Raw genomic sequence first — 27,824 nt, 5'->3', positions numbered from 1 at the left:
GAAGGCAGGCTACAGCGAGGAGCGTATCTTCCGCATGCTCATGGAGTCGTCCAGCATCGCCCAGTCGCGACGGCTCTGTCTGCGTGTCGAGTGTGTGGCCTAAGTTGCATTTTGCACGTGCCGACTACGACCGAGGGAGCATGAGATGGATTTATCAACGCTGGGGTGCCGGAGACGATGGTGCTTGGAAGGAAGAATCAAAGGGCGAAGGCAGGATGAACTATTTAACTTATGAAAATGTAATGATTGAACAGCTAGCAGTTTCATTGACTTGCTACGAAGCATTGCTCTCTACCTGCGAAGACACATTAGGAGGCTACAAGCTGTGATAGTCATCACGAAGTCTTGGTCGGCGATAAGATGACGTGAGGAAAGCAGACGAACTGGTGTCCAACAGGCTCACAAAACTCAAGCAGCAGCTAAATCGCCTCTATAAAATAGTAAATAGTTCTTCATTGTGATCCTTACTCTACTTGCTCGTGGCCTCTTCGATGCACCGTAGCACGAGGCAGAAAGCCGCCCCCAACTCTCGTTCTTGCTCATGACAAGTCGATTTCCTTAGCGATACTGACTTCCCTTCATGCAGAAACTTGCCGCTGCATCGAGACGCAGAGCCTCCTGGACATGGCGATGTCGGAGCTCTCCATCATCATGCGGTAGATGCGCTCCTCGCTGCAGCCAGCCTTGGTCAACATCGTGATGCGCTCCAGCGGCTTCAGCCAACGCACTCTTCGAGCACGCTGCACGCGGGGCTTGCGCTGCTCATTCCGGTCCGCACTGCCCGCGTTCTCTTTCTCCTCGGTTGCAGCGCAGCCAGGGCGCGTAAGCGCAAGGTCCCCACAGCGTCGCACCTTGTCCAGCGTTGTGCTCCACACCTCCTGCGGCGTCCGGGCCAGGCCGATTGACGGGCCGCCACGGCGCGGGACGGCGCTGCCTCCCAGTGCTACGCCGAACTCATACACGGTCACGGTGGACCATTGCACGCTCTTCGGGGCTGTCTTCTTCATGGGCATTGTAGTCCTGTGCCTGTCGTCTAGGTGTTCTGGAAGCTTGCGGCGCCTTGTGTGTCTTTGGGGGCGGCCAGAAGCGATCGAGAATGGCAGAAACCCCAGCCGACCGGTTGTGCTCACTCTCTTTCCCTCGCGCCGCTCTCTTTCTCGCTCCTTTTGGGGCGACGGGTTCCAAACGGCGACACCATACTCAGACGCAAAGGTCGACGTCACTAAACGCCCGCCACCTGCCCCTGCCCCCTTCTGTCGACAACGGCGACCGTACTGGCTTGAGCTCACCGCATACTTTAGCGCTGCTGCTCTGTTCCACGTCCCAGCTCGCGCACGATTGGCGAAAAGTTCAATTTTGAGCTCTAGGATTGGCTGAAAGCAGATCGTCTGGGATGTGTGGGGGATGAAGCCACAATGTCTTATAGTTTAGGCTAAACGTGTCCTGCAACCTAGAAGCGATTCTTAGCAAGGAGATTTGTTACCGAGCCGCAGGTCAGGTTGCGTAATTCACGGTTTTGTTTTTCTCTGCTATGCCGAGCGGCGCTAATTTTGCTGCTGGTCGCCTAGCATTGTATTTCTAGAAGAGAGCAGCTGTGCTCTCTTCCTGTACTTATGATCTACGAAAAACACTTATCAAGAGGAGAGTCAATCGGTTTCCAAATTGTCGTTGGGGAGGCTCGATAGTTAATCAAAAATGGCGTCGTAGTATGTTTCATCAACGAAGAAGCTATTCAACGTGTCTGAACCGAAGACAGGCATGTCATTGTCAGTGCCCTGAGCTCTGCACCATAAGTTATGGCCCACAACTGCACATACCAATGGCATCAAAAGAACGAGTATGATACTTAAGTAGCTAACAACGGTTGAGTAAGTAGATATCTCGGGCGCAGTGCTAAAGGTCGTATTCATGGCCTTCAACTTCGAAAAAGTTGCCTAAACCGTTTTCTATAGTTTTATTTAGCGGTAGAACCTGTACCCACATTTATTTAGATTTTGAGCCCATCTTGACTAAGTACACTGTACGACGATCCAAATCAGGTTGTTTCAGATACCGGTATGGCGTTCTTCCACACATCCATCAGTCATTCTCGCTTTCAACCGCTACGATTTGTGTCGTTTTTAAAATGTCCGGGGCGTACGTGGCCAAGAACTTGTTGGCAGTATCGCTGTTACAGCTTTGCGCCATGGCCGTCGTGGGCAGTGGGAGCGCCAGTGGCAGCGTCGACGACCCATCCGACGACAGCTCCAGCTCTCTCGAGGGAGTGACGGAGCTGCTGAGCTCAGCCAAAGGCGTCAAAGTGGGGCCAGCCGTTTTGGCAGCCATCGCTGTTGTAGGTGGCGGCGTCGTGTGCCTAGCGGGCTACCGACTCTTCCGTCCCACCGTCTTCTGCTGCGCCTTTATGATCGGTGGCCTCTTCGTCGCTGGTATCATCGAGGCGGCCTTCGCCAGCATGAGCTGGATGCCCACGGCTTCGTGGATTGGCTTTGCCGTCGGCGGCGTCATTGCCGGTGTGGTCGTGCTCATGCTTTACAGTGCCAGCATCTTCCTGGCCGGCGCAGCAGGCGGTGTCATGCTTGCTTTCACTATCAACACGTCGGTGGGCATTAAGATCTATCCGGACAATCCGGACGTGATTTTGGTCGTCTTGGCGGTGGTATTGGGCATCATGGTCGGCATCCTGGCGCTCAAATTGGAGAAGCCTGTGCTTATCGCCACTACAGCCATCGTCGGCGCCACGATCTGCGTCTGGGGCGTCGGCTATTTCGCCGGCGACTACCCGAACGGCGCCGATCTCAAGCAGTTCCGAGCCCAGGACGACAAGGGCGACTGGGTCTACAATATTCCGGACGCCTGGTGGGGATACCTGGCTGGCATGATCGTGCTCTTCATTCTAGGCATGAACGTACAGATCAAGAAGACGGCGCGCGGATACGACCACAGCGGCAAGTCAGAAACCCACGCCATCTCGAAATCCACCGGCAATGCAGCCGTGTAAGATGACGACAGCAAACAGACACGCGAATGGCGCTGTTTCTGAATGTCTGGGGCTTGTCCTGCGTGTACTTTGTAGGCAGCGTTGGGCACGCATTCGTGGGATAATATAAACGTAATGCATTCCTCCTAGTGGTCTTCTGGTCTTCATGTCTAGCGACTTCAACACGAAGCATAATCTCCTTGATCAACAGACTCACAGTTTATCTCCGTCGCTTGATTATTCTCCGTGTAGAAGGATGTCCACCACAGTTTCGTCACCGTTAGCAGATCCCTGGATTTTTTTTCTCTATCAATACCGCAGCGGTACGTTGGACAGGTGTCTCGAAAACGATCGATGCATGCCTCTCTCACTCTTCAATCTCCTTGCTGGAGCTCAAAACTCGACTTCATCGATACATCATGACAGTGACGCTGCACTCGTTATTGCCAGCACTACTATGCCTGCAGCTCGTCTCGGCCATATCGGACGACGACACCACCGCAACGGTCAAGACCATCTTCGACTCTGGTGATGGAATGGACATTAACGGCGTTATTCTGGCTATTGGAGCGCTGCTAGTCGGTGCTCTACTGCTCGTAGCTGGGTATCGTCTATGGCAAACAACTGTCTATGCGTTAGGCTTCCTCGGTGGCGGTGTAGTCATCGCCGTCATCTTCGAGAAGGTCTTTAAGGACGAGACGTATGTGCTTACAGCCTCGTGGATCGCCTTTGTAGTCGGTGGCATTATCATTGGCTACATCTGCGTGTACATCTACTGGGTGGGCATCTTCATGGGCGGAGCGGTCGCTGGTGCATCGCTCGCCATCCTCGTCAACACGTCGTTCGGCTACAAGTTCGCTCCGTCTCATCCGGCCAGCGTTCTCATTGTGCTGGTCGCTGTGTTTGCCATAATCGGCGGTGGCTTAGCCCTGTGGCTACAGAAGCCAGCGCTCATAGCAGGCACGAGTCTAGTTGGGGCATTCCTCGTGTTCTGGGGGATCGGATACTTTGCCGGCAATTATCCGACATTTAACGACCTGGCGCGCTTCAGGACGTACAACTCGAGCGGGGATCTGGTCTACTCCATCCCTGGGGCTTGGTGGGGCTACCTCATTGGTACATTGGTGGTTTTCGGCTTCTCCGTAGTGCTCCAGTTCCGGTTTACGGTCGAGTACCACACGTTGGATCGACGATACCGCGACGAGCAGGACGTGTTGCCTCGTCATACAGGCGACATGACGCCTGCGAGAGTGCAATACGCTAATATGGACACACCAGCCGTACAGACTCAGTACCAACAGCCATTCAACCAACAGCGCTATCCAACTTCTAACCAGGTGCAATGGGAAGACCTGCAAAGGCAACAACCTACGCGACAGACTGCAAGTCAAAGCCAGCCGCAGAGCTACGTGGATACGTCGCTGGTGCAGCCGCAGTACCAGCAGCGCCAGCACGACTACCAGATCTCCGATATTGTTCCCAACACGGCCCGACCACATTTTTCCGAGTCGAGAACGCCTCCTAATCGAGCTCCGAGCGTGCCACAGTCCCACATCGTCTAAATAATGAATCCTATTTTGCCCTCGATATTGTAAATCTTATCATGTTGAAGCTACTACTGCAGACATGCGTCTTGAGGCAGAGGAGATAGTCAGTAAGTACCAGTATAATACCGGTTATAAAACCGTTCCCGTTTCAAAAACCGTTCCCGTTACAAATCGCGCTCCCGTTACAAATCGTGCTCCCGTTACAAATCGCGTTCCCGTTACATCTACCACTCTCAGATCTCCAAAGCCTCAAATGGAGAAACTACCAACAGGGCCATTGCTTCCGCATGGCTATCTGCCTGTGAGCCTTGTGCTTCCTGATACGGTAGTTCTGTCGCTCCTAGCGGAAGCCAAAGCGCGTCCGTACAATGGTTTCTTTAATCGCGTGGGTGGTAAAGACGACAACTTCCGACAGCGAACGCGCGTGAGCTCTCGCACGCTGTCAGCGCCTCTAAGGGAGTTGAGCAAGGCTCTAAAGGTGGTTGTCGCCATGCTGCGCCCTGGGTGGGAGCCTGGTGTTTTCTCTTTCATGCGGTCGGTGCCTGGGGGCTCAGAACAGGAGCCCCACCAAGACTACCAAGAGAGTGACTTGGTGAGAGCCCGTAACCTTCGCCCGGATGGTGTTCCATCCAGCATGATTTTAGCTTTGGAGCCCGGCACGAAGCTCCGCATCTATGCTGGTTGCTTTACTGCAAGAGACAACTCCAAGGCGCGCGTCGTGGACATTCCGGTTGGATTCGCTGTTCTCTTCAGAGGTGACCTCATACACAACTGAATGCCGTACACCACAAGTAGCTACCGCATTTACTGCTACCTTACCTACGCAGAATTGAAATGGACACCAGATATCGTTCAAGACGCACTTCCTGAACACGGTGAGTGTAAGTTTTGCGGCAAAAAGGTGGAGAAGGGTCAAGAAATTGGAAACACCGCTTCTACTGCGAAAAAAAACCAAGGGGGCTGCGAACAAACAGAAGCGCAAACGTGAGTACGAGGAAGGTGAGTACAAATGTGTGGTGTGCGCTGATGTGTTCAAGCACCAGAGCTCGCTACGAGTCCACAAGATGAGGGAACACCCCGCTTAGAATTGACACGTACGGGTAGCTTAAATGAATGGAAGATAATAAACTACCTGACCGGACAAAATTATGCTTACTCGTTTTTAATTGGTCGAGCTCTTCAACTTTGGTTTTGCGCTCCCGTTACAATTAGCGTTCCCGTTACAATTCTTCTTTTTAATGTGAAAAATACCTGTTTTCTCTGCGGTTTGTTGTTTGGTGTCATCCACAATGTATTGACGGAATTACGAATGTGTTTAAACGACGTCTATTCCTCTCTTTCTCTCTGATATAAGTAAGGTTCTCTTCCTGCATACCCCCACGGCCTCGCTGTAACGGGAACACGATTTGTAACGGGAACGCGATTTAAAACGGGAACGGTTTTTGAAACGGGAACGGTTTTTATAACCGGTATTATACTGGTACTTACTGACTATCTCCTCTGCCATCCCAATCGTGTACTTTTTGTGCGAGGGCCCTCCCGATGAGGGCCCTCGTTAGTTTCTCCCAGTGTCGAAGTGTCGGTGATGTCGTCTCCAACTGCTAGTTGCAAAGCCACTTGGTAACCAGCGTAGATGGCTGACGAGATGATCATCGAGATCCCCGCGACGATCGTTGTGGCTTCAATTGTACCGAATCCACTACCGTCTTGGAACATGACGATGAGGATGACACCGAAGAATGCAGTGAGCACGCCCAATATCTTGTTGAGGCTCAAATGCTCGTTCAAGAAGCAGACGGACAAGCAGTACACGAATAGCGGAGAAGAGTTGGAGATGGCTACACCCGCTGCTACACTCACTTGACTCAAAGCGGCATAATAAAAGAAGTCCGAGATCAGGTAAATCAGACTCAGAACATCCGAAATGTACACCAGTCTGGGTAAAGGGATCACGGAATGACGCTGCAAGATGTCAACCAAGTCTGCGTATTGGTCAACTGAACTTTCGTACAGCTTGTAATAGCCGACGATCATGGGGAGGAGCACAACCTACGAGATGTACAAGTGAGAACTCCTTAAACGCCATGAATCCTTTAGTACAGCGTACCGGAGCTGCGTGGTTGAAACACGCTAAGAAGAAGGGTTTGTTGAAGAAAAGCTGCACAAACAGTGGATAGTTTATAAGTGTCTGATATACACAACCAGACATGCTTTGGCTACCTGGAGTGACTGCGAAGCCTCAGCCTGCAAGACCCAGGACCAGATGAGTGCTAACATCTACAAACCGGTGAGATACCGTGGCGAGAACACACAACACTTGATCGCGTAACTTACCGATGAGCGCAACGAAGCTCGCGTATTTGGCAGGTCGAGATTGGTTGGCTTCTTTCTTTAGGTCAACTTCAGAGTCAAGTAGCTTAGTCGTGTCCGTGGCAGTCGGCCAAGCAGGAGCCACCAGGGCATGGGAAATACAATACCCAGTGTTATTTTGCGTGAATCACATCCGTAATAAAGACTGCAATACCTGGCAACACAATAATAATCACTGCAATAATCACAATATTTTGCTATCACTTAGTCTTTGATGCAACCGAGAAGGGTGGAGCAGTTCCACATACGGCGATTAGCACGAAGAAACATGGCCGTTTCAAAATTAGCTGGTAAAGTAGATGAACGTAGCGATGTAAAAACAAGCTTACACTCAGAGAAAAGTCTCTCGCACGTGTTGCTTGTCGGAGGAGCGCAGAGCAGGAGAGGATCATACTCGACAGACGCCTGCGATGCAAGCCGCGGCTTCTTGGCTTGCCGGAGGATGGAGGTCGCGAAGTCCGCCGCAGTCGGCACTTCCTCTTGTGCGGTAGACGGAGATAAAATAAAACTGTCGACTGCATGTAATTCATCCGCGGAGAGGGGTAGGTCGTTTTGCAGCTTCACTATTGCAGACTCGAAATGGGGCGAGTGAACAATCTCAGCTGTTGGCGCTAAGTAGTTAGCCATGACAGGATACTTAGCAGCACACGCATCAAACAACAGGCGCACCTCGGCAAGCGTGCATGACTCCGCTTGGATTTTCACACACACACTGTCCAGCTCACGAAGCTTGTCCAATACACCTCTAACGCGGCGGTGCGCATGTCCACGAGGCACAAACTCTTCAACAGCCTCCACCGTCAGGATCGCATCACGGATCTTGCAATATCGGTCAATCATCTGGAATGTAGACGACCAGCGCGTAGTGTTTGCCTTAACAGGCTTGTAGTTGGTCGCCTTTGCCAGTGCAGTAGCATTTTTGACATGACGCAGCTGAATCATCAGGTTTTGAATCAGATCTATCTGAGTCTGATAATCCTGTAGAAATCGATTAACCGCGAGGTTAAATCGATGACTTGCACAGCCAATGAGGGGGACGCCCATTCGTGTAGCCATACTCTGATTGGTTGCACAATTGTCCCCCACAACATAGCGCACCATCTGCAGGTTCTTCTCGTACACGCTCAGTACGGTGGATAAATGATCCAGGTGGGCTTCAGCTGTCTGGCCGTCTTCCATTGGCGAAAGCGCAAGAAGGCGCTGGTGGCGCACACCATTGTAGACGTAGATCGCGTAGATGCCGAGGAAGTGAAGTGAGTGACTAGTCCAACCGTCGAACATTAAAGCAAAGGAAGTTCCCATCTCCTTTGCAATGATTGCTCCAACGGCTAGAGCCACATGACGCATGTACCGCTTCAGTGTCTTGGTAGTCGTAGGCTTCATTGTAACTACAGCACGCGTAGCCTTGTTTTCCACTTCAGTGATTGGTAGATTTCTCTCGATCACCCATACCATCCATTGGTAGATATTGCGCGTCACATCGTCCACAAAACCAAACGTGGTAAGTGCTGGCGTCTGCGTGGCATGAAGTTCTGCAAACCCAGCAGCATACCCAGCGTGCTTGCTGTTAAGGTGGCTGAGGAGGTTGCTGTACCCCGTGCCGGGCGTCTGCTTCCGAGGAAGCCCACAGGATTTACACTCAAAGCGACCTTCACCGAGGTCGCTGAAGTAAAATGCGCAGAGTTGACGGGAGGTCATCGTGGGTAGCGTGGTGGGTAGCGTGGCTAAGAGTGGTGGCTTGTTCTCTAAAGAGAAAATTGAGAAGTGGGGAGTGTGTGAATCAAAGCGCGCAGAGTGTATTTGCAAGGCAGTAGAGAACTGTTGGTTGTCAGCGCTCCTGGAAATGGTTGGAAGCGTGTAAAATATTGTATTATTGTGTACAGTTATGTATTATATTTATCTTGGAAAAATCAATAGTAAGTTATTCCGTAAATATAATACCCGTAATATTGTTATTATACTATTTTTCTTATGCCCTCGACGTTCGTACGAGTCATCTTAGTCTCAATCGGCGAATCTTAGAGTGAAAACTTAGTGGTAATGTCCAGAGAAATTTCAAGCGCCGACTAGCGCAGCTCAACGCCAGTAGCGCCTCGAATGGACGGATATGTAGCATCTGACACGTCGACCGCGTCGGAGACCACAGCGTTCAATGATCTGGAAGCTTGTGGTCATGGAAGCTTCGGGTCAAGAGTCTTGACTATCCCAATCGTGTACTTTTTGTGCGAGAGGTTATTAATAGTTTCTCCCTTCGACACTACTCATACTGGCTGGTCTGTGTGTCTCTTTACGTTCCCGCCGTGGATTTTGGGTACATTTCTTCTATAATAGCTGAAAGTCCCTTCTCATGGCTACATGAGTCTCTCGCGTTCCCAGGAACAGCAGAAGGCGTGTTCCTCTTGGTCAGTAGCGGTGCCTTGACGGTTGTCTTCTGGGCGTTCTTACCCTTAGCGATCTGCTGGACTTCGCCACTGGAAACCAGCGTGGGATGCATGTTGACGATCCCGCTGTCGGGTCTGATGGATACATGTATCCATCACACAAAGTTCTCGTGGGAATGTATCGTCGGCTCGGTGCTGGTCATGGCAGGCTTTGCAATCCCACCACGAAAAAAACCTCACAAGAAGAAACACCACATGCGTCAGCTTGGGCGTAAGAAAAACAAAAACAAATATCACAATAGAAAAACAAAAATATCCTGACATACTTCAAGTTCTACTACATGTACACAACTGGACTCATGTTGACGTAGAATGTTTCGCAGCCGCAGCCACAGCTAACATTTTGTTCTGAATAGCTTCCGTGACTTCGAAGAAGCCATCCAGCCCGAGGATCGACGCGAACGTGCCGTCCAGATCAAGCAGCTCAATGTGTGTAGCCTTACACTCTGCCAGTAATAGAGTCGTCGACTCCACGGAGTCATGAATCGCCCGGCCGTCAACGTAAAGTTTGGGCAGAAGGTGCTTGACCGCAGCCGCGTAGATTTTGCAGTTCGTCAAGCTGTGGTGATCAATCGCGCTGTTCCACAGAAGAATACTGGCTAATAAGTGGCAGAAAGCCAACGCCGGGAGCTCCTCCTTCGTCGACTGATCTTCCAGCCATGACCAGTCCGCGAAAAACACATACGGCAACTTGGTGAGCGTGTGGTTCCACAGATACGCAAGAACTTTGGCTCCAAAAGCGTTCAGCCGGAAGGTGCCCCACTGAGGACATTCACTCGATACTGCGAGCACGTCAAACATCAGGGTGAACAGATACACGGCCGGAGACGCGTCCACGTTGCACTTCATGGCTGGTAAGAACGATCCGTAGTGGAGCTTGCGAGCCAGAATCCACATGACGGCCTCTTGTCGTCGACTCCAGGCGTAGATGACGTCGTCCTTGTCCGCAGAGATGGATAACCCTGCGGGATTAACTGCCAGTTCCAGCTTCTCCGCCGTCAACTCGTCTAAAGTGGCAGCTTTCTTGGATAAAAACTCGACCAGAGCTTCAGCCCATGAGAGATGGATACCTTTCACCACGGTGCTGAACTTGGCGCGCATAACAGCGGCGTTGACTGCGCCAGCAGGGCGAGAAGCGTTCGTATCGTTCGTCTCCGCCACGTTTTGGCCATTGAGGATCACTGCTTGGAGAACACACTGCGTCAAATACACTGGGAAGCTCTGTAAGAAGCCATGACGACGCTGGAAGCGCAGCGCGCGTGGCATTTCCACACACTCGTCGGCATTTAATTGGGTAAAACAATTCGTCCACTGGACATCAAGATCGGGGGCGCCACCCAAGCAAAAGTACAGCAATAAACCCGTTTGTAGGTCGGCTTCTTTCTCCAAGAGATCACTGGTTTCTACGTGCTCGGTATTGCCGGTATCAGGTGGGTTCACCATCACGACGTCGGCTGTCCGCGCTTCGTCCTCGTCCAACACTACGTCCGGAGGGGCTCTGGCCGCTGCTTGTCCTTCTTCCACGTCCTCTTCTTCGTCTTCGTCGTCGTCGTCTTCTTCAATGACGATAACCTCTGGAGCCCTACGGGGCTGGCGAACACGGCGGAACGGTAGACCTGCTTGCTCCTCTCGGTTGTTCTCTGCACTGTCGTTCCTGTTGTGCGCTGGATTGGCGGGTACTGGCGGCGCATTTGTTAGTTCCGTAACGTTGTTTCTTCCCGGCGCAAGAGGATTGTCACCTTCTGGGTTGTAGCGCTGGTCGTTGCGAGGGTTTCGACGGCCATTGGCAGCCGCTGGATCATGGCCAGGTGCTCCCCACGGTGGTCGACGCGGAGGACTGCGACTACAGCTGCGACTTCTCCTTCGAGGGGTCCATCTGATGCGATCTTGAGGCGGAGGCTCAAACGCTGGAGCTGCTGCGTTATCAGGTGCTGGCTCATAGCGTGAGGGTCTCTCTCGACGGCTGCGGAAGGCTGGCGGCGGCGGAGGAGTCAATATTGGTGGAGGGTTCGGTCCGTGGCGCCAGTTGGTCGGTCCACGGTCTCGCTGTTGCGCTCGAGCTGCTCCCATGTCGTCTTCCAGTCGTCTCATCCTCTGGTTGAACTCTCGGTGGTCGCCTTGCACGTCAAAGATAGCGTCTTTGAGTCGACTGATCTCGGTCGCATGCAGACGAGAGTCGTGACTAAGAGCGTCAAACAGCTGCGTGCTCAGCTCTTGCAGTCTCGATTCAAAGCGTTGCTTCTGTTGACTCCCATGAGCTTCTGTGCGCTTAGCCAGCGACGTGAAATCCACCCCCACGGTTTGGAGATCACGGTTGATACGACGCAGCTCGTCGTGGATCCCCGCGACATCTCCTTGACGAACCAGATCCCGTGGAAGAGGCGGCGGTGGCGGCGGAGACTTCGGATGAGTCGGCGCTGCAATTGGCGCTCTGGAGCCCACGTCGTCCACTTTCCTGTCGATATCCAGGACGTTGTTCTCCGAGTTGGTCACGCGTCTCTCCATGTCGATGAGTTTATCCTCGAATGTGTTGAGATCTAGTCGGGTACGTCCCTGTTCGTCCTGGTTGTCCCCGTTCCCATGACCTCTAATTGCTGCTGCATAGTGAGTACCTCTTGGCGTGTAGCCATCTGCGCGATCTTCTTGTTTAGTTTGCTGTTCTCCTCGCTCAAGCTCTGCATCATGCGGACCATGTTCTCCATCTGTTTCTTCTGTTTCTTCTCATCTTGTAAATGAGTGTCTAGTTGTTTCTGCTGAACGTCCAATACGGCGTCATGATCTTCTCGTACTTTAGTGAGTTCATTCTCGTACTGCTCCTGGAGTTCTGTGAGCTGCGTCATGAGGAACTCCTCGTTGATGCTGCTCTGTCTGTATCGCTCCATTTTCTTCTCCATAGCTAGAAATCGCTTGTGGAGTCTGTCTAGCTCCGCATTAGCGGCCTGGAGCTTGGCCTGAGTGTTCTGTGCGGCCTCGTCCTTGGCTTTGGTGGCCGCGACCGCCGCCTTCGCCTGTGCAGCGCATCGCTCAGCCTTCTCCACTGCGGCTTCGGTCGTATCGTCCACTTTCTCCAGCTCAATGCGCACGCGCGCGCCCTCACGCCGGATCTCCGACATGTCGATGGTTAAGGCGCGATACCACTTTTCGAGCGTCTCCAACTGCGCCTCCACTGGAGACGAGGTGGAGGATGTGGACTTTGGCTTATTCAGACGCTTACGCTTGCGCTTGTTGTTGGGCTCCGAGCCCCGCGGGGGCGGCGTACGCACCGTCGCCATCGCCACACGGAAGTTAGGATACTGGAGCCAAGGAAAACGGCTCTAGCTCATGTGGTGTGGTATACGTAAATATGTGACGTTTGAAGACCTAAAAAAAGGGACATCCAGCACTGCAGTCTACATGTACAGGCATGAGCTGGTGTAAATTGAATATGAAGACGTGGGATGACTGGGGGGATTTAATCTCCAATCAATTCATTCGAGATCTTGCTTCGGACGACGCACGCCATGAGCTCACACCAAGACGTCGCGGCCCCTCGCTGGGAGGAAGCACTCGCAGACGCGCACAGCCCAGTAAGGATGTCTCGCAGGAGCGGCGTTGTGCCTGTAACGAAGCCCGTGCCTAATGAGCACACCAAGCTGCTAGATGAGGACATCGAACTGGAGAAGGAGACCAAGAAATATTTCCACACAAAGCACGTCGGACTGCTCGCTCTGCTCGGTAAGATGGAAACAAAGATACTTTCCATTATGGAACTCACACAATCTAACTTCATCTCACTGTAGTGGTGATTTGGTCGACTATCTTTCAAGCGGAAGCCGTGCAGCACCTGCAGGTACAAGTATCCTCTAACTATGACTTTCGCTATCAGCAATCTAACACCTTTATATCATCAGACGGCTGTTGATTTCAAGAAACCTTTTTTCGTAATGTGCTCCAGCCACGCTGCACCCGTAAGACTTGTCCAGATCTACATGTAGTGTACCAGCTCTATTACAGCTTACCAATTATGTGTACAGGTGTTATTGTTGCCGTTCATCTTCGCTTACTACCGCATCTGCGGCACGACAGAAGATCGCCATGCTGGACTCGACTTTGCTGGCGTGTTGCAGCGTCACTCGATCGTTCCGTTGAAGAAGCTGATGCGTTTGTCAGCGTTCCTCGGCGTGTTCTACCTCGTCGCCGACTACTTTTGGTTCGCGTCGTTGCAGAACTTGACGGTGGCTGCAGGAGCTGCCATCTTCAACAGTGCGCCTCTGTTCGTGTACTGTTTCTCGATCTGTTTGCTAAACGAGAAAGTGGTGGCGAAGAAAGTGTTTGGCGTCTTGCTGGCGTTTGCTGGTGTGACGATGGTCGTGCTGTTTCAAGGAGGGGACGACGCAGGAACCGGAAGTCCCAGCGTGATCGGAGGACTCATGATGGTCATTTCGGCAGTGCTGAACGCAGGCTACAACGTGTCGGTGGCTCTCACTGCGGGCGCAGAGATCAATGACACGCCGACGCTCATGATCATGATGGGAATGAGCGGCGCGTTTGCGATCCCGGCCTGGTTTGTCGGCACCATTTTCTTCGCGCACAGTCCATTCCCGTCGCTCTATGAGCCGATCGGGTTCCCACCAACAGCTGAAGGAAACCTCATGCTGGTGATCGCTATCGTCATGTTCGTGACCAACTTCATCTTCCTAACGTTTGCCGTCTGCTGGACGTCGCCACTGGAGACGAGTGTTGGCTTCATGCTCACGATCCCGCTGTCGGGACTCATGGACACGTTGATGCACAGCACAACGTTCACGTGGGAGTGTATTATTGGGTCCACGTTAGTGATGACCGGGTTTTTAATCCTCGAGCTGAGCTCCACGCACCCACCAACGCACCACTCTCACGAAGAATTGACCGAAAAAGTTCAGGTTTAGTCGAGAGAATGAAATGACTGCAATAATCGCTTTATGGTTCTGACTCAATTTTTCACAAACAGCAACTTGCTGACTCAGAATTGAGTTAACCCTTTCGTGATCTACCGTTGTCAACAACTGTATCATGCGACTACTTCGCATTACGAGCGCTCCACTCGCGATCGAATACGCTGAGACTGCGCTGCGCCGTCGGCACGACGTCGATCGCCTTGACCATCACACGCTCAGGCTTCTCCAGCACCCACGAAATGGCATCAGCAATATCTTCGGACACCAGCGGCTCGTAGCCCTCAATGAACTGCGAGTACATATTCTTGTCGAAGCCGACACGTTGCTCGTGGAAATTCGTCGCTACAACACCAGGACGCACCACCACAACCTTGATGTTTGTACCGCAGAGTTAATTGCGAAGCGAGTTTGAAAATCCCTCCTGCGCCGCCTTGGCCATATGGTACACAGCTTCACCAGGGAACGGCGGAGCCTCCAGCGCAGTCACAGACGTCACGTTCACGATCACACCTCGCTTCTGTGCGAACATACCGCCCTGGTTGAGTGCCGCATGCGCAGCGAAGAGCACACCGCTTACGTTGGTCCCCACCATCATGGAGATGTCGCCTATCGACTGGTCTTGAAAGCATGCCGGTGCACCGAGTGCGAGACCAGCGTTGTTGATCAGAACGTCAACGGGTCCGCCCAATTGCTCGACCGTGTCAGTCATAGCTGTCGCCAGCGCGTTGCTGTCCCGTACATCGAACGAGAAGTACACGACACGACCGGAGCCTGGCACGCTCTGCAGCTCTTCGACCAACTGCATCAACTTGTCTTTGGATCGAGCGAGCAACGCCAAACTCGCTCCTTCTCGAGCAAATCGACGGGCAGTCGCAGCGCCGATGCCCATCGACGCGCCGGTAATAACAGCGATTTTTCCCTTCAGCGACATAGAAGGAAGAGGAGGATGTTGGGAAGACGTGATGCACTTGAGATGGCAAGATGGTAAATGGCAGTTGAAAGTCACAAGAAGTTTTGATTAGCCCCTGAGCTGGATTATGGTGCCCGACGTGTTAGTGCATGCACATACTGTACCTATGGTACCTGTACCTGTAATGTTGTCAACCAAGATGATTATGGTGCCGATCTGCAACATCTGACAAATGTGGTTGTCACTGACAACCAACGGCGTAGGGTTGCAGTTTCCTACTTCGAAGTGTGTCCGTAAAATGGTCGTCTTTTAAGTGTCTCCTTACGTTATAAGCGCTGCGCTATGGATTGTTCGGTCGGTCACCCGACATGCGGCGGGTGCTACGGAAGCAGGACAGCTCCGCTCTCTCTCTCTCTCTCTCTCTCTCTCTCTGCTACCCAGCACCTTCGCCAATCCAGAATAGTCGATGCTGTTCCAGAAGTCGCCGCTCCAGTTGCTCTGCGTTGGAATTGTTCTGGTCCTCATGCTCCTCTACGATGACGAGCCACATTGAACAATGTTAATACACCGTCACTCCACGGGCGTCCCCCTGCCAGTGGATCTGGACACACGGGACGTCCGGTTGCACTAGACAAGGTGGTCGCGTACCTCCGTAGACGCTGAGACGGCCATACAGGCTCGACGAACACGACGAGTAGTGTGGGCTTTCGCACGGCTGAATCAGACGCTGGTCCGCCGCTGGAGCGTCTTCAGCTGAAAACATCCGCCAGTTCTCGTCGTCTGAATGACCTGCGCTTGAGTTGCTAGATCCGGCGCTGCGAGGGCGGCCTGGGCGTGCCATTTGGCCTTGTATCACTCCAGGACAGTAGCTATCGTTATCAAACCCATGCTCGTAATGAGGTAATTCATCGTGACACTGCCGTGTAGCCATAGTCATCGAGTAGCCAGTCTTGCGAGGGTTTGCAGAAGGAATGTTCATCCACCGGTCGTCCTTGTGAGCGCCAACCGCCCTGGGTTCAAGTGGCACGGGTCCTATTGGATTACTTCGAGACAATCTAGGGCCCACACGCGCCATACTGGGCACCAAATACTTCGTGCGTTCCTTGAGTCTGTGCATGTCTCTAAGAATCCCACACATGCCCGACCTGATCTCGTCCATTTCCTCGGTAATCCGCTCGGCTTCATTGTCCTGCACCTCTCGGACTTGAGCCATTTGCCTCGATACGAGATTCTCAAGTTGCCGCCGGAGCGACTGGTTCTCCTGCATTAACGCCTGCTTAAGCTGGAACATCTCGGCGTGCAGGTCGTCCAGTTGCGCTAGTGCTAGGTTTATCCGCGCCGTCGTCTCCACTTGCACACGTCCTACTGTGCTACTGGACGACGGAGCTGACGCGACTGAGCCGTCGTGACTCACCTGTGCTCGGTAGCCACACACTGCCTCCTTTAACTCATCGATCTGTTGCCGCTTCTCACCCATCGACACGTCGAAAGGTTCTGGTTCTTGGTCTGTGGCGCTCGCGAGGTCTCCGAGTCTTGTCACCAATTTATTCATCTCCTGAATGCACTCGTGTCTGAAATTCTGCAGCTGAGAGGCCGTCAGTCCTCGACAGCGCTTCAGAGTGTCCACCTGGGCCGAGCAGTTGGAGATCTGGGTCAACGACTCCTGAATCAGCGCTGCATTCTTCGACGATCGCTCCTGATACTCCTTCTGCAGAGTCGCCAGTTCATTAGCTACTGCATTCAACGCGCCCAGTCCCAGCAGCAACTGGTGTGTTTCTTCCTCTCGCATAGAGAACCTGTGCTTGAGTGACGCTACGCTGAGCTGCAGCTGCTCGTTCCTGCGGCCAATAACTGCGAGGTCCGCTGTGATGTCTAGGCCGCCACCTTCGTCTTCAATCTCAAGTTCGACGCCGGTAATCGGGAACTGAGCTTTCTCTTCTCCAATCTGCCACTGTTCCAGTCCTAAATTTAAAAGAAAAAAGGTAAGAAAACAGATTATATGTTGGACAATATTGCCAATATCGCAGCATTCGCGCAGCTCAGTGAGTTACACGTACCGTAAGCTATTTGTCCTGGCGAGAAGGCAGCTGGTCCGGACGCTAGCACCGTCTCCGTCTTCTTCTTGTGTTGCGTCTCTTTGCCCACCGAAGACGCCACTCGCGGACGCTTGTTGGTGTCCCGCACGACGCAAGACTGTGCTGTTCCTCTCCCGGTAGATGCGACCTTCGTCTGCGGACGCTGCTTGAGCCTGCGGAGTGCGTTAGCGGCCTCGTTCGCGCTCACAGATGTGGCCATCTTCGTGGTGCTGCGTTTCTGAGAATAAAGAAGTCGTGTATTATACACTGACGGAAATGGCTCTTTTGTGATTGGACCATCGAATGTAGCCATCTTCAACTCTTATCGGCCAGTCATTTCCCGTAAAATGGTCCGCAAGAAGAGGAAAGGAGTGATTAAGGAGACGCAGGCAGACGGCGCTGTGGCCCCCAATGGCGTAGACCTGCGTCTGGTACTGGCAGATGTACCTGTGAACGCGGAACTACCCGCAGTGCTTGGTGGTGGCGACCTGACGGCGTGGTACGAGGCGCTGTGCTCAGCGAAATACAGTCTCTATGAGCAACTCAAGATGTTGCAGCTATTTCGGTCCAAGTGCAAGTTGCTGCCATCAGATGCGGAATCAGATTATAGCAACATAAGAACTTCAATCTGGCGACTGGTGTTCCGACTCAGCGTGGCTCCGCCCATGTATCCATTGCGAAAGAACCTAGGGCTGATCCTGGACGTCCTGGCACTGAGTGAGGCGTCTGAGTCCAGTAAGCTGCGTGTTGTAGCAGCCGAAGAGCTAAGAGCGTTTTTGGATTCATTGAGGACAGAATCAGATACTCAGAATCAGACACCTGAGCAGCGCGTCGCTCTACTAGACCGCATGCTGCACTTGGTGGAGTTCCCGTATCTTGCTCGCATCCTAGTGGAGAATCCAGTGACTGGAGGGGAGAATGGAGACGCTGAACATCTGCTACAGTTCGTAACGTGCTGTGCAGACCAACTAGAAGCTCTAGGAGCCCCCATTGTGGAGTACCATGAAGCTAATCAAGAGAGCGAGGAGATCGAGGAAGACACCGAAGCTGCCGCCTCAACGAACGTCGTTTTGGCTGCTTCAGAGCGCTGTGGCCACGCTCTCAAGAGCGTAATTGTATTAGCGACGATGAAGGAGATTTTGGACAGTCGGTTGCAGCAGTGTCGAGGCACGAACTTGGACAAACTGACGGAGGCTTTCCTCCGTATTGTGAGACACTGTGTCCTTCTGCTACAGACTAATGTGGTACACAAAGATCTACTCACACAAGCAGGCTTGGCGTACTGCTTGGTGCTGCGTATGCTGCTGCAGCTGACGATCAGCTCTAACGCAACGAAGCTACTGCTACAGACTGCGTATCCAGAGCTGAGTATCATCAGGTCTGATGCGTGCACTAACCCCCAGCTTCGAGCGCATATTGAGAAGGACGTGGAGACCTTTGGCGACCTGTCGAGACTCGCAGTGTGTCGTGGGTTGCTGAACAGCTTGGCTAATCAAGATCTAGCTCTTCCAGCGACGAATCTCGGGCTGGATGATGACTCGAAGACGGAGCAGAGTGTACTGGACGCGATCTTTACTGGAGTCCAGCAGTTCTGCGACCAGGAGTCGTACAACACGCGCTTGTTTGCGTTCCAGGTCCTCGAAGCGTTCCTCCGTCGTGCTGTGACGATCTTACAGCAGCAAAAGAAAGACCGAGACTCCAGTGATAAATACCCAGCGGCATTGGCAGTGGAGACGCTTACGAACCTCACGACTGCAGTGCTACTGAACTGGGAACACCCCTCGAAGAAGGTGAACCAGTTCATGGCTACAGTATTCGCTCATATCGTCCACTATTTCGTGCTTTCCGAAGGTTTCCAGGACTGGAGTGACGCCATCTTGTCACGGTTAGTAGAGCTCCCACCTACCAGCCGAGCCAAGTACGGGTCGCTCACGCTCTTGGTCGCTGAAGCTGGAGCCAAGCCTGTGCTTCAAGCGAGTCCAGCGCTGCTGTCGTCTCTGCTCTCGGCTGTGGGCCAAAAAGACTACGCTGCACCAGCCGCTGCCAATTTGTTTGCACAGATTCTCGACGATCTCAGTGGAGGCAACAAGAGCAAGAAGAAGACAGACGATGAGTCTGTGGCTGCGTGGCGAGAACTGTGGCTCCCGGATGTGGTTAAAGTGCTGCTCTCAAGTGACGCCAATCTACGCTCACGTGTAGCCATGTACGTGATTCCTCTGCTTTTGAAGAAGGACTCGGATTGTGTCCCAGTGTTGATCAAGCGGCTGCAAGTGGAAGCCACGAAGGAACAGGACGGAGACGCGGCTGACGTCGCTTTGTGGGCGGAGCTGGAAGTGCTGAAGTTTGCACGTAAGAAGATGGCTCCAGAGAAGCTGGTTGGTGTGTCAATGCACGAGATTGAACGAGGGCTTCGTCACGCCAAGACAGAGACGCGAGGAACCGCTTTTGATGCGTTGTGTGCGTCGCTCAAGTCGACTAGTATGCCCTCGGACGATGAGTTGCGCCTTGTCAAGTGCTATTTAGTGGTAAACGGGAAGGAAATCGGCCCTGCTGGCCGCATGAACACGCTGATTGGCCTCAAGACGGTTCTAATTCGCATCAAGGAGACCATGCGTCTCGCCGGTAAGAAGTCTGTGTCTTCGGAGCACGCCGGGCGAGATGAACTGGCGGCTGCTGTGTCGTTCAAGCACTGGGTGGAGCTTTTCGTCGTCTCTTCCGTCTATCCTGGTGCTCTTCCTCAGCGATTGACGTTGGGACTGGAGGTGCTTCTGCTGTACGTCCAGCTCTTCGGTCTCGAGTCAGAGTCTCCAAGTCTCTTGCGTACAGGACAAATGGTGACGACGCTGCTCAACATGCTCATCAGTGCGTGGGATTCAATCCGGTCGCTGGCGTTCACAGTCCTCGACTTGTATCCGGACGAACTTCCTGGCTACTCGACGCCTGAAGAACTCCGCACGCTCGTGGATTGGGCTGTCGGTCTCTGTGGCAGCCCGCGTCAACGTGAGAGCGACGCTGGAGCCATGTTCATCCGGCTGTTGTTCCAGAAGTGCAGCGCAGCCATGCAGCGCTACGGACTGACGCTCCAGCAGTCCGAACGTACTGCTACGGAAGCTTCCAGTACCAACCCCGACGTGGCGTTCGTTTTACAGCTGACACAAGTGATTCTCTCGCGTATTGAAGCGCTCAGCCCGGCTGAAATCCGCCGAGGCGAGTCTCCGCTTGTGCATGGCTTTCTACTGTCGCTACATTACGTGCTCGACAACATCGATTTTGACACGCTCTCCAGTAGTGACGCTGCGCACTGGCCGGCTGCGATGACGCAGATCTTCGCCGCTATTCACCAGTCGATGCGCGCGTCGCTTGCTGTGGTCGGTGACGCGACGTCAGGCGCTGGGGATAAAGAGCTGTCGGCTTCGTTTGCAGGTGTTGTGGGCGAGGTTAGTGCTGTGGCCAAGACGTCGAGTTCTGCGTTACGTGTGGACTGTCGCGGCCACTTGATCGTTGAGAACGGCGATGGACTGGAAGAGGAAGACGGGAACGCAGAGCAACGTGCTGTGGTGGGCAGCTGGCTGGCTGCTCGTGAATGTGGCGCTATCCTCGAGCTGCTGATGCGTCGCGTACCTCTCCCGAGCTCCAACTCAACGTCAGATAGCGTCACGTTCTTTACAGCGGAGATGGCGCAGCGTGGAGGCGAGACGCTGCTGAACTCGCTGTTTGAGCTCAAGCACAAGGGCGCAGTTGCGACAGCGTACCAGGCGTTCGAAGGAGTCTGTCGCGCGTTCCTGGCGCACGGAGAGCAGAGCCTAGTGCTTGGAGGCTTGCCTGCTCGTTGGGCTGATCGCTTACTGGAGCGCTTGGAGCGATCGGAGCAGCACTTTATCTTGCGTCGCAGCTCTGGCTTCGCGTTCAGCTTCGTGGCGATTCTTCGTGCTGAGCCGCGTAACTCTGCTGCTGTGATTCTGCCCAAGGTCATGTCGACGCTGCTGCGTCTCGCAGGAGAAGACACGGACGCGGCGGAGAGGCGGGACACGCACCAGGAACACCACTCGCTGTGGCGTGCCAGAGTGCACGCGCTGAATATCCTCAAGCTCATTTGCCAAGACGGCGTGCTAGCGGAAGATGTGGCACGCTATGTCGTGGACATGTTCGAGCTGGCTGTGCGTGGCTTCGACTGCGGGTCATGGGCTGTGCGCAACTCGTCCATGATGCTCTTCGCAGCGGCCACACAACGTGCGATCGGCGACAAACGCATCGCAGACGGAGGAACACACCAACAAGTCGCCAGCGACGACGTTTTCTCGCGTTTCCAGCAGCTGCGTGGCTTCCTGGCTCGTGAGCTGACTAAGTTATTGACTGCCGACAAAAAGAGTAGCGCGCTGGGTGGAGCAGCGCCGCCTGGACTGTATCCGCTGCTGCTGTTCTTGAGTCGCTTACGTCCTGGTGATGAGGACGATCAACGAGTAGCAGACGCTCCTGCGTCACCCTGTGACGGCTCTGGACTGGCCAGTTTTGTTCCTCTGGTGATCAAGTGCGCGTCGCAGCCGACGATGGCTATCCGACACATGGCCGCCAAGGTCGTGGCGTCTATCGTGAGTGATGCTGACGCTGCCTACGTGTTATCCATGCTCTGTGCCGAGCTACCTCAAGGCGTTCGCAGTGCCAAGGACCAGTCCGCTACGTCGCCCATGTCACACAACTATGTTCACGGAATTCTGGCTCAAATCCGCCATCTAGCAACGAAATATTTGGCTGTTGGAGGTGGAGGAAAGAGAGCTACACCCGTGTCGAAGGACGCACAAGTGGCGTTCTTGGAGGTCGTTGTAGCCAAGTTACTGCCTTCTACGATGTGGCTCTGGACAGGTCAGAAGGAGACCATTAACCCTGCCATCCGAGCCGAGATAGTCGCCACTGTGGACGTGGTGTTGCGGTTCTACGCCGAGGACGCTTCTAAAGTGGCTGCAGTGCTAAATGACGCAAGTAAGGACGCGTTTGTGCAGACTACGCAGCAGATTCAAGCGGAAGTTGAACGGCAGCTGATGCAGAGATGCGACTCGGATCGAGACGCTGCGGTGCTTGTGTCTACTCGACCGGGTATGTACGTGCTGGATCGCTCTTTAGTGGCGATCTGGTTCAGCTTGTGGACGGGTCGGCAACTGGATGCTCTTGTGAAGAAGATGCTGGTGTCTAACGTGCTTCAGATCCGCAAGAAGGCGGCCAAGCAGTTCGCGAACAAGCTGGTTATTGACGGCTTTAGTTCGGAGGCTGTTGCTGAACTGCAGACGGTTTTGATCACCCAGTTCTTGACCGAGACACACCCGAAGGTGCGAGCGCGACAGCTGCAGTTGCTGGTGCGTTGCGTGCTGCATCAAGCGATAGCAGATACGCAGACGCAACGAGCGCAACTGCAGACCAAGTTAACGCAAATGCTCGGCATCTCGGCGGACACTCGAGTTTTAGCGCCGGTGTTGGAGCTACTCGCTCTCATGGCGTCTCACCAGAACAGCGAGAAGGACGCGTTGTATCTGACTTTGTCCAAGGAGATTGAGCTGCGGTCCGACGAGAACCAGCCTCTGATTCTCCGTCAAGCTGCTGCCTCTGTTCTCCATCGTAGTGGACTTCTGCTCCTGCATACGAAGCAGGACACAGGTGCTGAACTACCACTGACTGGATGGATGAGTGCACTGCGACTGCTTCAAGACGACGACGTGCGTGTGAGAGCGGGTGCGCGTCACGCAGTACAGAGTGCTCTTTTAGAGACAACGGATACCACTACAGCCTCACTGTCTGATGCGACGGTGCTGCCTCTAGCGGTGGAGTACATGACTGTCTGCTTCGCGCGCACGGAGCACGGCGCGGCTTGTCTGGCCAAGGTGCTGTTCGAACTCGTCGACGCGCCCAGCGTGCTTACGGCTTATGCCGGCGCTGCTGGCGTCAAGGCTCAAGACTGGGACGATCTGTACCGCCGCATCTTTGAGTCTGAAAGCAGCAACTACTTCGCTGAGCAAGACGTGCTGGCGCAGAACCTCGTGCACGCGTTGTTGGCGCGTACAGTTGAAGACGGCGAGGCGATGCGTCACCTGCGTGATCAAGTACTGACGGCTGTGGTTAGTGCGCTTTTAACTCTGAACCAAGAAGCGCAGCGTTCGGGTCAGTGGCTGGGAGGCATCACGTACTACACGGACGTGTTCGCGCCTCTGTTTGGGCTTCTCGCCGCGGGTGTAGCCATCCTGACGTCGTGTCAAGACACAGCCGAGCTGCAGTCTCTCGCAAATCAAGTTCAGCAGCTCGCACAGGAAGCGTGTGGTATTCACAGCAACGATGAAGTTACGCATCCTTTGATGCTTCGGGCGCTTGAGTTGCTGGCCAACAAGGACCTCAAGAACTCGATGCAAACAGACAGTGAACCGGTCCGAGAGCTGTTGTATTTGACACCGTACTGGGCAGCTTTGACCGATTCATGGACAGCATAGAGCTCCGCAATGATTTTAGATAGACGCGGCGTGCTTTCAACAGTACAGCCCTGCACACCACAATAAAGACGCCGTTGGTCATGTCGAGCATAATCCAGCTCAGGGGCTAATCAAAACTATTGCGATCTATTCCAATTTTGCCATTTCAAAGTGTACCCCACCTTCTCCCTATTTCTTCTATGCCACTGAAGGAAAGAAACAACGCTGTCATTCCGACGTCCGTCAGTTGGCTCGAGAAAGAGCGAGTTTGGCGTTGCTCGCTTGGTCCAGGGATACGTTGATGAGGTTGTGCCAGGCTGTGGTCGTGTCGTGTACTTCTCGGTCGGTGTACATGATAGCAACGCGTTGGCGACAGCTATAACCGACACGGTCCAGCAATTCGGCGGACCTGTTAACGCTCTGATCAACAACGCTGGTCTTGCGCTCGGTGCGCCGGCATGCTTTCAAGACCAGTCGATAGGTGACATCTCCATGATGGTGGGGACCAACGCAAGCGGTGTGCTGTTCGCTGCGCATGCGGCACTCAACCAGGGCGGTATGTTCGCACAGAAGCGAGGTGTGATCGTGAACGTGACGTCTGTGACTGCGCTGGAGGCTCCGCCGTTCTCCGGTGAAGCTGTGTATTATATGGCCAAGGCGACGCAGGAGGGATTTTCGAACTCGCTTCGCAATGAACTCTGCGGTACGAACATCAAGGTTGTGGTGGTGCGTTCTGGTGTTGTAGTGACGAATTTCCACGAGCAACGCGTCGGCTTCGACAAGAATATGTACTCGGTTCATTGAGGGCTACGAGCCGCTGGTGTCCGAAGATATTGCTGATGCCATTTCGTGGGTGCTGGAGAAGCCTGAATGTGTGATGGTCAAGGCGATCGACGTCGTGCCGACGGCGCAGCGCAGTCTCAGCTTGTTCGACCGCGAATGGAGCGCTCGTAATGCGAAGTAATGTGCTTGTGGAGTGTCTAGCTGTAGAATACGAAAAAGAAGGTAAATTCCAGCTTATGATTGGCAACGTTTTCATTCTTTCGACTACATAACCGGCTTTCTTGGTCAGTCGTGAGTGCAGGTACCAAACGAAGCAGGTTAGTTTTGTGTTGTGTTGCACCGCTTTTCGGACCAACTATTATTGTGACAACGTGAGCCGGATTGTGGGTGCATATTCTAAGCGCAACGCTGCATGCAGCACTTGTAAGCTCTCAACTGGCATTGCCAGTCTGGCAGTACAGTACACTACATGTTCGTGATGTACAGTACGGGTATGTGCTTCATGGCGGTCCCGCTCTTGAGCTGACTCAGCTCATCGTTTGCTTCATTGAAGCTTCCAATACATGTACATAGTACATGTACACGGTGTACTACACCGGGTACTACCGGTCTGGTACATGTACTACCGGACCGGTACATTCACAAGGTTGTCTGATCTCGCATTGTCGGCTGTTCCAACTTGAAACTTCCAAGCAGCTCGACTCGAGCTTCCCTCGAACTTGTCCCTGTACAGTATTGCGGGAACTGCTTCACGCGATCCGGCCAAAGGTGTCTTTGGGACGAGCTACGTACAGTTGTACTGTGCAGTGAACGCTGCACAGTTTGAAACATTTGCAGTGTACAAGGTTTGTACATGTACATGAACAGTGGTCTTCTTTACGTTTGACCACCGTATCACTGATTTGCTCGCTTCTTTTTGGTGAAGGTATGCACTTTTCTTTCGTTTTTATAGGTTTGATCTAAGAAACTAATACATGTATTAATACATGAGCGCTACATTGATTGATCAGCGTGACGGCGTCACTTTTAAATGGCTCTGTGCAAAGATCCAAATTGAAATTTATATAAGAAGCAAGACTTTTCTACTTTGTTCTGTAGTACTGCACACCAACTGTATTAGACACGCATTTTCAAAGATACCGGTACATGTTCAGTACTACAATTGCCGATCTCAAATGAAAACTACATAAAGACTTAAAGTTTTGAGAATAGGTTTACAGTAAGTCTAGAATAACAAACGGTACGTGTACATGTACGTTACCAAGTAACCTACGAAGTATACGCTACGGAAGCGATGTTCAAAGCCGATCAGCGTGTCTGATGCAGGCCACAGATGACTTGACCCGTTTTGATGGTGTCGGAGTTCGACTCGAACCGTTGTATCACTTAGACAGACAGTTATCCTGTCCTCGTTTCTGCCCATTCGTCTGATACTGAAGTACATCTCGTGTCGACTCTGCTGATCACTTGACGCCATAAACGAGGACGACCACCCGCACCAGCATGATCATGATCACCGTATACGGTCTCTTCCGAGTGCCTTGAGCGCACCACCCGAATCCATTCTCCAATTCACTCAAGCCTACGCAAATACACCTTCGCTCCACCATGCTGTCCTTCGTCAACTGCATCGTCGCGGCCACTTTTGCCGTCGTCAACTTCACCAGCCAGAGCGCGGCCGGCCTGGACGTGAACCTCCTGCCGGTAGGAACGTACTTCAAGCCCTCGGACCGCATGTACTCCGGCGTCGTGAGCAACACGCGGCCGTTCCGCCGCTCGCCGTGTGTGACGACTGGTGAGAGCACGGCGCAGAGGAACAGCGACGAGGAGCGAAGCGGAGGAGGGCGGCGAGAGTCCAACGAAGGGGACTCGAAGGTAAGGCATAGGAGGCAGTTGATGTGCCTCGAAGAAGGTAAATTGGAAAGTGAGATTGAAATGGTTAGTTGTTTGTCGGCTACGAGGAAGTGCTTGTTAGCATTCCCTTGGTATCCTATGTAAGTATATGCATTTCACTATACTAGATTCTAAGTAGTCCTTGAGTCGAATCTGGAAGTAGCGTAGCGTAATAGTGAACCGCGGTTCATTTGAACCGGGTCAGAATCTCCATAGTGAATTCAAATGAAAAATAATGACTGTCATTGAAGTTCCATGTTTGGCAATACTCGTCCAAACATGGTGATTGCAGGCGTGTGTCTGCCTGGCCGCTCATTGGCAACTTAAGAAGACAGTTGGCAGTCAGCAAAGACAAGTATGAAAGAAAATAGAAGAAAGTAGGACGCATTGGTATTAACGTCATGGCCATCGCTGGCTGTGACGTTGGTGCGTCGTTACATCCTCCCGGACTTGACTTCTCGTTGACGCTTGCTGAAGTCGAAAACGAGAACCTTCCAATGCGACACATGGCGGATGTCTTTTTCGCGCTCCCAGGTTGCTTCGTGATCTGGCAATCCGTGCCATTTCACAAGCCATTCAGGTTTGCGATTGAATTGACGCTTGCGAAGAAGCTTCTCGATGATGTGCATCGTTGCGCCAGTGTCGTCGTCAATAATCAGTCTTGAGGCCTTTGGGATAGGACGAGTCTTAAAACGCGACGGGTTTTCAACGTAATGACTCAACACGTCCACATTGAACGTGGAGCTCAGACGACTCATGCTTCGCGGAAGATTCAACCTGGCCACATTCGGGTTGATCATTTTCACAATCTCGAATGGTCCAATCTTGCGAGCAGCGAGCTTAGCCCGTTTCCCATCAATGTCTTGAGTCACATGGGCGGAAGGAATGCGACGTGTATCCAGCATGACTAAGTCTCCTTCCTTGAACGTGATCGATGATCGCTTCTTGTCATAGTACTTCTTCTGACGTTCTTGGGCTTGAAGAAGATGCTTCGTTGCCAAATCAATGATCTCTTGGCGTTTGTCTTGGAGCTGTTTCGCATATTCAACAATTCCACGCTGAATTTGGGTCATGGTACTGGGACTGCTCAAAGGATTCAACAGATTCCGTTCCTTGCGTCCAGTATCAACTTCAAAGGGCGACATACCGGTAGATGCGCTGACGAGAGTAGCATGAGCATACTCAATCGTTCCGAGATTATCCGACCAATCACGTCCGTGGTACGATATCATGCAGCGTAGAGCGTCTTCCAGAATCAGATTCTGGAGTTCGGTTTGTCCATCGGCTTGGGCACGATAGGAAGTTGTCATGTGCAGACGAATTCCCATTAGCTTAGCCAAGGATGACCAGAACTTGGAGACGAACTTGGAATCTCGGTCGCTGATGATGATCGATGGTAAACCGTGATGGCGAACAACGCAATCAAAGAAGTGATACGCAGTCTTCTGTGCATCATCAGTCCG

The 27,824-nt window shown here is 52.9% G+C and overlaps 10 protein-coding genes across 10 annotated transcripts; 5 read left to right on the top strand and 5 right to left on the bottom strand.

The window, feature by feature from the left end:
• Positions 1-567: 567 nt before the first annotated feature.
• Positions 568-1,218, bottom strand: PITG_08538 (uncharacterized protein; the record flags this gene model as incomplete). Its single annotated transcript, XM_002903859.1, has 1 exon — positions 568-1,218. The coding sequence occupies one exon, from the start codon at positions 1,011-1,013 to the stop codon at positions 579-581; it is 435 nt and encodes a 144-aa protein (XP_002903905.1).
• Positions 1,219-2,082: 864 nt separating this feature from the next.
• On the top strand, positions 2,083-3,107 carry PITG_08537 (uncharacterized protein; the record flags this gene model as incomplete). Its single annotated transcript, XM_002903858.1, has 2 exons — positions 2,083-2,994; positions 3,074-3,107. The coding sequence occupies 2 exons, from the start codon at positions 2,126-2,128 to the stop codon at positions 3,105-3,107; spliced, it is 903 nt and encodes a 300-aa protein (XP_002903904.1).
• A 264-nt stretch (positions 3,108-3,371) lies between these two features.
• PITG_08536 (uncharacterized protein) lies at positions 3,372-4,539 on the top strand (the record flags this gene model as incomplete). Its single annotated transcript, XM_002903857.1, has 1 exon — positions 3,372-4,539. The coding sequence occupies one exon, from the start codon at positions 3,397-3,399 to the stop codon at positions 4,537-4,539; it is 1,143 nt and encodes a 380-aa protein (XP_002903903.1).
• Positions 4,540-9,632: 5,093 nt separating this feature from the next.
• PITG_08534 (uncharacterized protein) lies at positions 9,633-10,601 on the bottom strand (the record flags this gene model as incomplete). The annotated part of the gene is made up of 1 exon (XM_002903856.1): positions 9,633-10,601. The coding sequence occupies one exon, from the start codon at positions 10,599-10,601 to the stop codon at positions 9,633-9,635; it is 969 nt and encodes a 322-aa protein (XP_002903902.1).
• Positions 10,602-12,171: 1,570 nt separating this feature from the next.
• Positions 12,172-12,607, bottom strand: PITG_08533 (uncharacterized protein; the record flags this gene model as incomplete). The annotated part of the gene is made up of 2 exons (XM_002903855.1): positions 12,172-12,231; positions 12,332-12,607. The coding sequence occupies 2 exons, from the start codon at positions 12,605-12,607 to the stop codon at positions 12,172-12,174; spliced, it is 336 nt and encodes a 111-aa protein (XP_002903901.1).
• Positions 12,608-12,835: 228 nt separating this feature from the next.
• On the top strand, positions 12,836-14,242 carry PITG_08532 (Drug/Metabolite Transporter (DMT) Superfamily; the record flags this gene model as incomplete). The annotated part of the gene is made up of 4 exons (XM_002903854.1): positions 12,836-13,049; positions 13,115-13,164; positions 13,226-13,282; positions 13,349-14,242. The coding sequence occupies 4 exons, from the start codon at positions 12,836-12,838 to the stop codon at positions 14,240-14,242; spliced, it is 1,215 nt and encodes a 404-aa protein (XP_002903900.1).
• A 400-nt stretch (positions 14,243-14,642) lies between these two features.
• On the bottom strand, positions 14,643-15,182 carry PITG_08531 (uncharacterized protein; the record flags this gene model as incomplete). The annotated part of the gene is made up of 1 exon (XM_002903853.1): positions 14,643-15,182. The coding sequence occupies one exon, from the start codon at positions 15,180-15,182 to the stop codon at positions 14,643-14,645; it is 540 nt and encodes a 179-aa protein (XP_002903899.1).
• A 412-nt stretch (positions 15,183-15,594) lies between these two features.
• Positions 15,595-17,466, bottom strand: PITG_08530 (uncharacterized protein; the record flags this gene model as incomplete). The annotated part of the gene is made up of 3 exons (XM_002903852.1): positions 15,595-15,692; positions 15,810-17,123; positions 17,219-17,466. The coding sequence occupies 3 exons, from the start codon at positions 17,454-17,456 to the stop codon at positions 15,595-15,597; spliced, it is 1,650 nt and encodes a 549-aa protein (XP_002903898.1).
• A 117-nt stretch (positions 17,467-17,583) lies between these two features.
• Positions 17,584-23,793, top strand: PITG_08529 (uncharacterized protein; the record flags this gene model as incomplete). Its single annotated transcript, XM_002903851.1, has 2 exons — positions 17,584-17,813; positions 17,856-23,793. The coding sequence occupies 2 exons, from the start codon at positions 17,584-17,586 to the stop codon at positions 23,704-23,706; spliced, it is 6,081 nt and encodes a 2,026-aa protein (XP_002903897.1).
• Positions 23,794-23,885: 92 nt separating this feature from the next.
• On the top strand, positions 23,886-24,649 carry PITG_08528 (uncharacterized protein; the record flags this gene model as incomplete). The annotated part of the gene is made up of 3 exons (XM_002903850.1): positions 23,886-23,912; positions 23,992-24,453; positions 24,500-24,649. 3 exons carry the CDS (start codon positions 23,886-23,888, stop codon positions 24,647-24,649), a joined length of 639 nt encoding a protein of 212 aa, XP_002903896.1.
• Positions 24,650-27,824: the final 3,175 nt, after the last annotated feature.

Source organism: Phytophthora infestans, genomic scaffold, assembly GCF_000142945.1.
Source record: "Phytophthora infestans T30-4 supercont1.13 genomic scaffold, whole genome shotgun sequence".
Taxonomy (NCBI): Eukaryota; Oomycota; class Peronosporomycetes; order Peronosporales; family Peronosporaceae; genus Phytophthora; species Phytophthora infestans.
The sequence above is the reverse complement of the archived record's forward strand: the minus strand, read 5'-3'. Positions and strand labels throughout refer to the sequence as shown.